Source organism: Triticum urartu, chromosome 6, assembly GCF_003073215.2.
Source record: "Triticum urartu cultivar G1812 chromosome 6, Tu2.1, whole genome shotgun sequence".
In the NCBI taxonomy this organism is placed as follows: Eukaryota; Viridiplantae; Streptophyta; class Magnoliopsida; order Poales; family Poaceae; genus Triticum; species Triticum urartu.
In genome coordinates, this window is record NC_053027.1 from 499,712,219 (window position 1) to 499,725,695 (window position 13,477).

At 47.5% G+C, this 13,477-nt stretch overlaps 1 protein-coding gene across 1 annotated transcript; it reads right to left on the reverse strand.

Moving 5' to 3' along the window:
* Positions 1-705: 705 nt before the first annotated feature.
* On the reverse strand, positions 706-2,658 carry LOC125512528 (FCS-Like Zinc finger 7-like). Its single transcript, XM_048677625.1, has 2 exons — positions 2,198-2,658; positions 706-1,122 (listed from the first exon to the last, which is right to left on the reverse strand). The coding sequence occupies exons 1-2, from the start codon at positions 2,506-2,508 to the stop codon at positions 957-959; spliced, it is 477 nt and encodes a 158-aa protein (XP_048533582.1). The 5' UTR covers positions 2,509-2,658; the 3' UTR covers positions 706-956.
* Between the last annotated feature and the right edge of the window lie 10,819 nt (positions 2,659-13,477).

A 13,477-nucleotide genomic window follows, 5' to 3' on the forward strand; every position in this document is an offset into this window, starting at 1 on the left:
GATGCCCCCGCCGCATCACCACCTCGACGCTGTCCTTGCGCGTACGCGCTCGCCGTTCCGGCCCCAGGCCACGCGGGCGCGTCGCGTCACGTTGAGTCTCGGTGTTACTTTTCATCGGCGCGCACGACGACCTCGACGGCGTAGCTAAATTACCGTCCCGGAATGGCCGTTTGCTCTGCAGTGACAGAAGACGGACCATTGCCGGTACCAACTACGCCAGTGAATCAAAAGCTGCTCGCGACTTCTGACAACAGCCTGCAGATCCGTGGATTCTGGAGGGTCGTATTGCTTCGTTGCAGTGGTATTTCCACATCCCAATCCCCGTTCGTTTGTAACAGTGCAGAAAACACATCGAGTGTCGTTTGTAGGGATGAACAACAATATACAATGAGCTGCACGGAAACCCGATCCTCGGGTGGCCGGTCAAGGCTCGCGTAGCCAGCCCATGGCTGCCCACGTTCTGATCTGCAGCGGCGGCGGTCGTCCGGCTATGGGTTTGATTGCATCATGACCGGTGAGGTCAGGTCACGGGCGCCCGTCCGCAGACCGGACCACCGTCTGGAACAAACAACACGCACGCATGCGCTTGACTGCTTCTCTGTCTCTTCTTCTCCACTGCCCACCTTATCAGAGAACTTCGTCCAGAGCAGCGAGAGAAATGCACGGAAACGCCAGGCACAAACAGGAATTACTACGAAAAGATAGTACGCAATTTGATGTTGCATTGCAGTCCAGGTTCGGTTCTCCACTGGGGCAGGAGAGGAAACCGCCATGTTCCATGTGTCACATGGCATCCTCAGTCACCGGCCACCGCTGGCGCATCGCCAACAACAACAACTCCTCGCTACCCAGTTCGATCTGTATACAAGGACGGGCGGTTTAAACATGGTGGACATGTGCCAAATATATGTGGCACATCACTAGCTAGTATATGTAATAAGCTAATGGCCGCCCGACTATGCGGCGGCGACGGCGTCCCCGGCGCCGCCGGAGCCGCCGCCGCTGCCAGACTGGTCCGACGGGGCCTCCCGGATGGATGTGATGGTGCAGTTCTGTTCCATGAGCTCGTCCTTCGCGATCTGATGCTCCCTGCACTCCTGGCTGCAGAATGCCACCTCGCCCCTGCACGACATAGACAGACAAGGGAATTCAGCATCAATCCATCATGTCACAATGTCACAGACACCTTCAGGGAATAATTTTAAACCTTCTTTTATTGCAGTAAAGAAACCATGCATCTTTTTTAGTATTTGGTTAAGTCTATGTGGTCGATGACAGATTGTGACAATTAAAGAAATACTGGAGTTAGATGGTACAAGTGACCAAGTTTATGGTATGATAATCAGACAACAACTCATATGATTGGCCGGTTAATATTCTTTAATGGGTTGCTTAGGGGAGCACAGTATGCAGCCTTGACTCTTGACAAGTAAACTGAACCTAAATGCATCCCAATAATTTTATATTTTGGGACATGACAGTTCATACATGATTCAGGGACCAAAATTAAACAGGGATTTTTTTATAAAAAAAAGCTATGAGCACACATGCATCAACAGTACATGTCTGATAAGCAAATACATACACCAAGTACTGGTAGTATTAATTAACATGGTAGAGCAAGCCAATAATGTATCGGCAACAAATAATATGCCGAGAGAAAAGGTTCTCATCGGCATATTCTGAAAAGAAATACAGGAGGGAATAAGATTCATAATCATACTATGAACTAATTAAGAATTGATGGACTGCTTCTGCTTGTACTAGCGTGGAATCAGCATTACCTTTCTAATGAACGAGGCTCGTCAAATCAGTACCCGCCTAAATTAATAAACAGATGGAATTCCGAATAATTAGCACTAGATTTTCATAATTGAAAATGGATCATGAATAACCCCCTTGCATCGTCACGGAATTTCGCATCTAAGCAAGCATGTCCGCAGAATCGTAGGCTGCCGGCAACATGATAAGAAGATTCGATCTAGGTGCAGTGCAACCCTGACGTGGAAAACGAGCGAGCGGCGCGGAATTCGCACCGCAAAGCAACACGAGAGATGAGATTGATCGGCGCCTGGCCAAAAATCGCCAGCATGCCACCGAAAAGGGACAAAAGAAAAATGGAACCCATGGGCGAAACACGAGGATTTCACCGGACATTTCCGAGCAGAGAATGGGAAAGCAGGGACGCCGGCGGTACCTGTAGATGTAGGTGTCCTCGCCGGGGCCGAGGGGCTTGGCGCAGAAGCCGCAGGCGGACAGGAACGCCGCGGTGATCATCAGCCCGGCGAAGGCGTCCCGCCCGGGAGAGGGGTAGCCACCGCCGGCGCCGCCGCCCGTCCCCACCGCGCCGGCCGATACGGAGGAGGACGGCCGCGCGCGCGCCTGCCTGTCCTTGTCGTCGTCGTCGCCGCCGCCGCTGCCCTGGCGCACCTGCTTGGGCACCGACGGCATGGACGCCAGGCTGGTCGTCCGGCGCATCAGCATGCTCCGCTGCCGCTTGCCGAGCATCTCGCCGGGGCCGGATTCGCGCCGCGCTTGCTGGCTCGCGGGCTCCCGCCCCGCCGCTGTCAATCTCTGATTCGGTACGGCGGCCTTTCTGTCCCGAGATTTGGAGAGAGACTGGATGGTGGGGAGAGGGGTTTTGGGGAAGGAGCAGCGGGGCAGGGGCATAAAAAGAGGAGCAGGGGCCGGCCGCCGCAGATCTGGGCCGTCCACTCGTCACACGAGACACCTGGACGCCTGTCGATCTGGTGATTTTTGGCATGGATTTATAGCGATTAAGGCACGTTGTTAGGGTTACCCCTCGCGCCGCCCACATTTCTCTGTAACCGGAAATGGCTCCTCTATGTTACGTGCATGATGGTTTTTGCTGTGGTGGAAGGAAAAAAATGGCTACTACACAGGAAAAACCATCCTGTGTTAGAAGGTAAAAAACCCAACAAATCTATTACATTTGGTGTCAACATAACACAGAATCACATTACTATGATCCGCGTTGATTATTTATTTATTTGAGCTATTTTATTCTCATTAATCTACTATACATATTGGTGGCATGAGAGTTTCGTGGCACACATTTATGATGCGAGATATGTGGGCTGCACAAACCGTCGCTACGTGTGACTAGCCTAGATCAAGGTAACTATAGCGGAGTTTAGATCGTGTTCATACGTAATGAAGACACGCCAGATTTGGGTTAACTCGCATCTTTTCCGGGAGCACTTTTAATAGACGGGTGTTATGTGGCTCGACAGACTGGCATCAACTTGTGTCTCACTTTTTCGCTGAAGCACTTATCTGGCACGTCATACATCTGGCTTCAAGTTAGAGTATGACTTTTGTTTTTGTCTTTTTGCATGCATGATCATAGATATCATGACAAACAAGGTTTACGTTACGCCACTTTGTTTTGTTTTTTGTGTTTTTTTTAGCTTTTCCTCGATTATTCATGGACTAGGTGAGGTTCTAAAATCACCACAATTGTGTACCCCCACCTACCCCCACTATGACATATCACAAGAATCCAACACAAGTTCACATTATCATGACCAATGTTACTCTCATTAATTGGGCTGTTTTTTGTTTTCACTAACGTTTTCTATGTATTTGGTGGCAGAGTTTTGTAATTATTAGATCAATGGCCTTTGGTGCCACATTATAATGCGGGACATGTGGGCTGCACAAATTGCCTAGTAGGCAAAATTACTACGAAGTTTCATCTATGCCGGCCCATATATGAAGGCACATTACATTTGTTCTTTGGAATCGCCCATATCTCTTCGACAACACTTTTAATGGAAATGTGTTATGTGGCTTGATAGATCGACGTCAACTTGCGTCCCACTTTTTTGTTGGATTAGTTATCGAGCAAGTCACATGTCTGACTTTGAGCTAAAGTATGGCTTTTGTTTTGTTTTTTGCATGCATTATGATCGACACCATAGCATCAAACAACGCTTCTCTAAACACTAAAATGTGAAATCATGTGCTCTTTAAGATTTGACGGAGCTAAATTCGAAAGATCCCGGGGTAGGGGATCCGAAGCTAGGCGTGTAGACACGATGGTAGCATGGACACAGGGTTTACCCAGGTTCGGCTTCTCTGAAGAGATAACACTCTACGTCCTGCTTGTGTTTATTGTAATGGATTGGCCGATTGGGTACTAAGTACATATGATCTATCTGAGATTGTTGTGTGTCTTCTACAAGCGCTACCCCTCGGTTTATATAGATACCAGGGGGTCCTAGGGTTACAACATCCTAGTTGGCTACGTATGAGGAGATCGAGTCTTCGATGACCCAGTGATGACCCACAAGTATAGGGGATCAATTGTAGCTCTTTTTTGATAAGTAAGAGTGTCGAACCCAATGAGGAGCAGAAGGTAATCACAAGTGGTTTTCAGCAAGGTAATGTCTGCAAGTGCTGAAATTGTAAGTAGCTGAGTAGTTTGATAGCAAGATAATTTGTAACGAGCAAGTAACGATAGTAGTAGCAAAAGTGCAGCAAGGTAGCCCAATCTTTTTGAGGCAAAGGACAGGCCAAAACGGTCTCTTATGATAAGCAAAGTGTTCTTGAGAGTACACGACAATTTCATCTAGTCACTTTCATCATGTTGGTTTGATTTGTGTTCGCTACTTTGATAATTTGATATGTGGGTGGACCGATGCTCAGGTGTTGTTCTTACTTGAACAAAACCTCCTACTTATGATTAACCCTCCCGCAAGCATTCGCAACTATGAGAAAAGTATTAAGAATACTTTCTAACCATAGCATTAAACTTTCGGATTCAATCGGTCCCTTATTGAATAGCGCATACACTAGGGTTTAACCTTCTGTCACTCTCGCAACCCATAATCTAATTGCTACTCCACAATGCATTCCCTTAGGCCCAAATATAGTGAAGTTTCATGTAGTCGACGTTCACATGACACCACTACGGGAATCACAACATACATACTATCAAAATATTGAACACATATCAAGTTCACATGATTACTTGCAACATGATTTCTCCCGTGACCTCAAGAACAAAAGTAACTAATCACAAATGATAAACATGCTCAAGATCAGAGGAGTATTAAATAGCATATTGGATCTGAACATATAACCTTCCACCAAATAAACCATATAGTAATCAACACTACTAGTAACCCACAAGCACCAATCTATAGTTCTGGTAACAAGATTGAACACAAGAGATGAACTAGGGTTTGAGATGAGATGGTGTTGTTGAAGATGTTGATGGAGATTGACCTCCCCAAGATGGAAGAGTTGTTGGTGATGATGATGAAGATGATTTCCCCCTCCGGGGGGGGGGGGTCCCCAGCGGAATCGCTCCACCGAGGGCAAAAGTGCTCCTGCCCAAGTTCCGCCTCGAGGCGGCGGCGTTCCGTCCTGAAATTCCTCTCTCTATTTTTTCTAGTTAAGAATGACTTATATACCAGAAGATGGGCACTGGAGGTGGGCCTGGTGAGCACAAACCACCAGGGCACGCCTCCCTGGCGTGCCCTGGTGGGTTGTACCCACTTGGTGGGGCCCCTCTGGTAGTTATTTGCTCCAATAATTCTTAAATATTCCATAAAAGTTCTCCATGAAGTTTCAGCTTATTTGGAGTTGTGCAGAATAGGTAGCGTGACGTAGCTTTTCCAGGTCCAGATTTCCAGCTGTCGTGATTCTCCCTCTTTGTGTATACCCTGCATATTATGAGAGAAAAGGCTTTAGAATTACTCCAAAAAGTATTATTATGGATAAAAACATTATAAATAATAGTAAGAAAACATGATGCAAAATGGATGTATCAACTACCCCAAGCTTAGACCTCGCTTGTCCTTAAGCGAAAACCAAAATCGAAAAACATGTCCACATGCTTTGAGAGAGAGATGTCGATAAAAACAAAATACGGACATAGAAGCATCAAGTTGATTATTATAATAGCAATAAAATTAAACAGAAGACTTTTATCATAGAACTTTTATCATATACGGGAATCCAACTTCGAAGCACCACTCGGCGGTAGGCCCCAGATCCCCCTTCCTCCCGAGCTGCTCGCGCGGGCGGCTCCGGAGGCGAAATCCCTAGCCCCGTGAGCCCTCTTCGCCGTGCTCCCCTGGCCACTGCCGCCGCCGGCATCGGCGGCGGTGGCGGCGCCCGGCCGTCGAAGGCGGCGGGCGAGGTCGCGCACCCCGACGGGCCTCCCTCGCGTGGGGGAGCGGCGTCAAGGGGGCGGCGCTGTGGGGCTTTTCCCGTGAGGCGGCGCGCGGCGAGGAGTCGTATGGCGAGGCGGAACACGGTCGCGGGATCAAGGTGAAGGCGTTGGTGCTCCGCGGTCTTCTTGGTGCCTGGTGGATGCAGGAGGAGCTGCGCGCCCTTAGCCATGGTGGCGGTGGATCTCGGCCAGGAGTGGTTGCGCAAGCGGCGGACGGGGACTGCTGCGGTGGTTGAGGTGCATGGTCTGCTTCCTGCGGACGCTGGCGAAGAAGCTGCCGGTGGCACCGTGCGAGTGGGCGGCGGTGGCGCGGGCTGGATCTTGGTTTCCTGGGCCCGATCCAGCGGCTCGCTGCAGGGAGCATCGTGGTGGTGCGCGCGTCCCTGTCCTGGATGCGCGTCAAGGTGGCTCTTTGTTCGCGAGCCCCGGGGTCGTGCCCGATGTGGGGTGGTTTGCCAGGAGTGGTGTGACTTGCCGCTGCTTGCTGTGCCTGTGGTTCCTGGCCGTGCTGGATTGGCGAGTTGGAGTTGTTTTTCCGCGGTTGTGCGGGAGGTGGAAGATGGACTGTGTGGCCTCGGCGTGCAGGGTGTCGGTGTTCTTCCATGCTATGACACGATGGCGAGGTGATGCGGCGGCGATGTGGCCCATCACAGACGATGTAGTCTCAATTCTTCCCAAGAAGTGGGAGGCAGGCGGTGTTACGGATGAAAATCCTGCTCGTCTTTGGTCGGTGCTTGCGGCGACGACGCCTATGGGTGTCGTTTTTCTTCTTGAAGGCGTCGCTTAGGTGCATCGGCATCTCCCCTTTTTGTTTGGGTTACTGTCTCCGGGAGAAAGCCTTGGTCTTGGACCGGCGATGGCGGCGTCTTGGCATCGTTCCTCTGTTGGGAGCATCGTGTATTTGGAGACATGGCTTGGAGATTCTATGCTGCGGCTCTTCGATGTGTGCCGCTGGTCCGAGTAGAGGTTCTTGGGCACAAAGTACGCCGATGCCGGTGTGTCCAAGACGGTGGCTTTCTCAGGGCCAACCGAGTCTCGCCATCCACTTGCCACCTCCGTTCGGCAATCAAGAGTGGTTGGTGCGTCGGCAAGGGAAGTCCAATTGAAGTTACTGCTCTTCGAGGTGATCGGTGTTGGTCGAGACGCGGCCTTTTCTCTGTTGAGGGCAGGCTCCTTTGTGTTGTGTTTATAGTGTGTGTGGAGGCTTTTCCTCGGATTAGCTCGGGTGTGGTGTTCGTACTACTCTTGCTGTTCGCCGCGAGAGGTAGTCTCTTGTAAAAATTTTTCTATCTTCTATAAAAAATATGGTACGCCGTTGTCGTACTCTCGAAAAAAGAACTTTTATCGTATACTTCTCATGAATAAGTAACAATTCATCACACAATCAAACTATGAAGCAAAAACTCTATTAAAACCAACAAGCTATGTTCTTAGTCAACTTTGCGATTCATCATATTTTTAGGAAGGGTCACGTATCGGAGCCTTTAGGCAAGTCCACATACTCAACCATCACATAGTCTTTTATGATTGCTAACACTCACCGTGTACACATGAGCAAAACGTTTCAACCGGACACATAGAAAGATAGAAACTTATAGTTTCGCCTCCCAACGTATTCACCTCAAGGGTGATGTCAACAATAATAAATCATGCTATCTACATTCAACTGGTCATACGTGCCTAGATCTTTCCTCCCCACATGATGCTTGTCAAAGGAGAAAAATAAAAAGGAATAGAAGGAAAACTTTGACTCTTTGCATAAAAGTAAATACATAAAAGTAAAAGATAGTCCCTTCGCATAGGGAAGCATATGTTGCCATGCGCTTATTTATTTGTATGCTCAACCCCTTAGTGCAAAAGAACGTCACGTTACATTGCCCCTTGTGATAGCGACCTTTATTATGCAGTCTGTCGCATTTAATCTTCCCCATCAAAAGTTCGTGCAACACTCAATTTTCTCTCACACTAAATGATCTCACACTTCTAGAAGCAATTTTTATTGCCTTTTCGCACCGATGACAACTTACTTGAGGGATCTTGCTCAATCCCTAGGTAGGTATGGTGGACACTTGAAAATAAGATTTGGGTTTAAGGGTTTTTGGATGCACAAGTAGTATCTCTACTTAGTGCGGAATTTTTGGCTAGCAAAGATAGGTGGCAAGCACCACATGTTAAAGGATCTATGACAATATGACTTCTATGTGAATATAAACAAACATAAACCAGTACGTTGTCTTCCTTGTCCAACGTCAACAATTTTGGCATATAATATTTTGATGAGGGCTCACAATCACAAAAGATTTCTAGGATGGTATATTTATATGTGAATCTTCTCTTCCCTTATTAATTCTTTTATGAGTTGCATCGTTGACTAATGCTATGTTTGTCAATCTCTAATAAAATTTTCTACATACACTTTTCCTTATGTGGTGTCATCACCTACCATAGGATTAGCACATGATATTTCCTTTATTTCTTCCCTTTCTCTTATTTATTTCCTTTCTCCTTTTATTTCTTATTTCTTTTCTTTAATTTGCAACATGAAAGAAAAGAAAGCAAAAACTCAAACTAACTTTATTATATAACTTGCACATGATTACAAGGATAGATCACTAAGCAAACTCTCAAAGAAGAAAGGATCGAACTAAACTTTTATTCATCTAAAGCAAAAATATCGAACTAAAATAAGTAAAAGCAAAAAGATAGTGTGGTGATACGATACCGAGGCACCTCCCCCAAGCTTGGCGGAAGCCAAGGGGAGTGCCCATACCCAACACTCAGTTCTCTTTTGGTGGTGAAGAAGATGATGGTGGTGATGAAGGAGAGATCTTGTCCTCGGATTTCCATGGCAGTGGTGAAAGTGCTAGTGATCGACTAGAGAGGGGTGAATAGGCGATTTTTATGAAAGTCTTCAAAACATGGAAGTTTCGAAGACAAATGATAGAAATAAACCTATTACCATGCAGCGGAAGGTAGACTACACTAAGCAAGCCATAGTCAAGTATTCAATAAAGTGAAAGCACAATGACTAATAGCAACTAGGCAGTATAGATCAGGTAGGAAGATAGTGTGAAGCCAATCAGAACAAGAAGTCACTCAGTGAAGACAAAAGATAATGCAATCATACAATGACTTCACCAGGACCAACAGTAAGTAAAGGGATGGGAAGAATGAAACCAGTGACTTGTTGAAGACAATGATTTGTTGGACCAGTTCCAGTTGCTGTGACAACTGTACGTCTGGTTAGGGAGGCTGAGATTCAACTCAGAAGACCACGTCTTCACCTTATTCCCCTTGAGCTAAGGACAGCCAGTCCTCGCCCAATCACTCTGGTAAGTCTTCAAGTTAGACTTCCAAACCTTCACAGACTTTGTTCACTGGCGATCCACAATGACTCTTGGATGCTCAGAACGCGACGCCTAACCGGCTGGAGGATTCACAGTCCTCAAGTGTAGTACGTCTTCAGATCACACAGACAGGAAGAATTAAGTGATGCCTAACACTCTTTGGCTCTGGGTGTTTAGGGCTTTATCCTCGCAAGGAATTCTCTCTCAAAGGCTTCGAGGTGGGTTGCTCTCAAACGACAAAAGCCGTGTACTAACTCTGAGCAGCCAACCGTTTATGGTTGTAGGGGTGGGCTATTTATAGCCACTAGGCAACCCGACCTGATTTGTCCGAAATGACCCTGGGTCACTAAGGAACTGACACGTGTTCCAACGGTTAGATTTCAAACATACACGGCAACTTTACTTGAGCTACAAGCAAAGCTGACTTACCCAGCGCTGGATAAGATTTGCTCTCATTGTCTTCGCTCGAAGACATATGATTTTGGTTAAGCATCACTTCTGTCATTCTGACTGGTTCACTTGGACCCCACTTAACAGTACGGCGGTTCCTATGACTCAACAAAGAAGAAAAAGAACGATGAAACAACTAAGTCTTCGCGCTCCATAGTCTTCACACGTTGTCTTCTCTTGTCATAGTCTTCAATGTGAATGTCTTCACATCCCACCTTTGACTTCAATGTCTTCATACATTTTTAGGGGTCATCTCCGATAGGAAAACCGAATCAATGAGGGACTTCTACCTGTGTTATCCTGCAATTCTCACAAACACATTAGTCCCTCAACCAGGTTTGTCGTCAATACTCCAAAACCAACTAGGGGTGGCACTAGATGCACTTACAATCTCCTCCTTTTTGGTGATTGATGACAAACTAGTTGAAGTCTTTAACGGGGAATAAAATATGTGAAATTGTAAAGGATAGGGTATTGTCTTCATAAGTTGTAAGGGATCCCCCTGAAGATGTGCATATTAGTAATTTGCTTTTGGAATGCAAATGCACATGGCAGGTTATACTTGTGGAGATCCTCTTCAGCCTATGATGAAAATTCATCATGAAAGATATGATTTAACGAAGATAATGACATGCATAATGATAAATGGACGTCTGCAAAATGATCTAAGTGCGGAATTTATCATCACACATGCGGGATTTATCATCGCATCACAGAATAGCAAATAAGTAGCAGACGACCATCGAGTTTAAGTGTTACAACTCAAAGAACCAAATGTATCGAAAACGAGAGTTGTAAGCACTTGGCAAAAGTAGCAAAAAAATAAATCAACCACCCATATTGACCCACTTGAAGACTATCAACTCATATGCTTCTCCCCCTTTTGTCAGTGAGGACCAAAAAGGTTTGAAGACATAGAGCACCTACTCATTCCCATGAGGTGCAGGCGAGGCAGCAGGGTCGTCGTTGAGATCCGGTGGTGCAGAGGAACTTGGTGCAGTGTCGACACGCGCTGAAGTTGGAGGAGGTGAAGTTGCATCATCTTGGTCATCGACGACTCTGGCATTTACGGCCGCAGCTGAGGACGAGTAGTCAGAGTCTTCAAGTGAGGGAGTCCGACGCAAGTGAGCATTTCTGGGTGGAGTTGAGTCAAACTTGAACCGTTCGGTGAAGCCATCGTCTTGCAGATCAGCTTCAGCACTAAGTAGGGTCAAACTCTTCCACGACCTCCGACAGGTTTCATGAGTGACAAAGGCATTCTTGGTGGCAAGATTGTGAATGCGGTTGACATCCACCAAGAGGCTTTGCATCTGACGCTTAAGCCAGTCGTGATGTTTGTCCTGTTTCTGATGCAGCGCAACGAGAAGCTCTCAGTCATTTAGGACACGAGACCGTCTTCGAGGCCTTTGCGCAATGGTGCTACTAGTTGCGTCAGTCTGAGCGCGAGGGGCACGTGTGTTACCAGCAAGAGGATAAACACGAGAAACTGCTAGAACTCCTTCAATAGGCTGGGTGAAGCTTTGGTGATCAACATTGTGAAGATAAATGGGATCCTTAGCCGGCTCTGGGTAAATAGCTTCAACTGACAGATCAACCTCTGGCAAGAATATGAGATGATTGCGCGCAGACGGCTGATAGTTGAAGGTAGAGTGACGCTTGATAAGACGCATTTGAAGCATAGAATTTTAACCCAAAGATGTCGGAGCTAGATGCAGCCAACTGCCTGATGAAGAAGTCTTGAGCATTGAAGCTGATGCCATTGAAGATATAGAAAACCAAAGTCTTCATTGCTCCTTCAAGCTTCACTGCAGATGAATGTCCTTTGACAGGCCATAGAGTCTTCCTGATGATATGGTAAATGGTGCGAGGCAGGTACTCTAGGTCTTCAACAAAGAACTCAGATGGGTATTCAGCGTCGTGAGGCAAAGACTTCATCATGCTCAGCATTTGACTCATGTTGGGTTTTGGCTTCTGAAAGATGCTTTCTAAGGCATTTTGGTGTTGTTGACAACCTGGTTCATAGTATTCACCAGGAGTGGGCAGGCCTGTGAGCTCCTCGAATGTGGAGAGTTGCATAGAACTGTAGCAGAAGCTCTTCATTCCAGTGCTCCTTATCTGTGACAAACTGCAACAGACCAGCATCTCTGAAGCAATCTAACGCTTCTTCAAGGCAGGGCAGGCCAACTATAGCTTCAGAGTCTAGGCGCATATATGGAAATATGCGCCCTTGATTGTATAGGATGCAGGAATAGTAGCCGCGCTGATGATAGCTCCAGAACCGATCTGAGGAAATGCGAGGTCTGGTATAAGGGTTCTTGGAGCTGTTGAAGAAGGTATTATGTGCCACGAAGCCATTCACATTGAAGACCCCAGGTGAGGTGGCAGTGCCTGGGAATCGTGGAAGTCTTGGCTTGGGCTTTTGGACTTGAGGTCTGTGCTCGACATGATACTCAAATTATGGACCCACAGCAGGTGGAGGAACCAGAACGGGCCACCGGACCATAACAGGCTGACCATGATCAAATGCCAACTCAATTGTATGAGGTCTTGGAGGGGGAACAGGAGCATTGGCATTGTCTTCAGGGACTTCAGGGGCCACATTGGTTTCAGGTGCTTCAGCATTAACTTCGGGTGCTGCAGTGGCTTCAAATGCTTGGACTTCTGGCACCGCAGTAGCTTCAGGCACCGTATTAGCGTCAGCCATGACGACGTCATTGGCTTCAACGGTGATGTTGGTGGCTGCCTCAGGGTTGTTAACCTCCACTTCAGGAGCTGGAGGGTCGGACACGTTCTTCTCGAGAACAACATCTTGGTGGGACGGGGGTGTAGCAACTCTTGCAACTCTTGGTGCTTCTTCTTCATCGGCTGATGCAGCCGGAATATCTTCAGCCATTTTGGCTTCGGATTCAGACACGTGCATAGTGGGAGTGACTTGGGGCCTTGGTCCTTTGCGAAGCCTGCGTAATGCTGGCGACGCTTGTGGAGATGGAGTGTGCTGGGCCTCAAAGTCATCGTCATCTTGCACTGGTGGGTAGCTTGTGGTTGGGGAGAGCTTGGAGTGTGTTGTCGCTGTGGGTGATCAGCCCACGATGCATCCTGAGCAGTTGGCGTCAGAGGACGACCAATGCTGATGAGTTCGCTGTGCGTGAGCACAGGCGATGATACCAACTGGTTCTCGATCCAAGGAAGGACTTCATCATCTTCAACATTGCCACGAGGACCAATGTCTTCAGCTGCGATGGGGTCAACAGCTGGACTGTCTTCAGCTTTAGGAGCCTCTGTGGAAGCAGGCTCATGAACTATCAACTGGCGCTCTCGATGTTCAGACTCAGGAAGAGCCACTGAGATTGGCTCGACATTAAGGGGCTCTGTGGGAGCAGCCCGATCTCTCTTCTTGGTTTTGCATTTCTTAGTTGGAGGAGCATCATCAGTAGTGCCCTTGGTTTTGCGTTTTCTGGCTTCAGCTTCAGCAGCC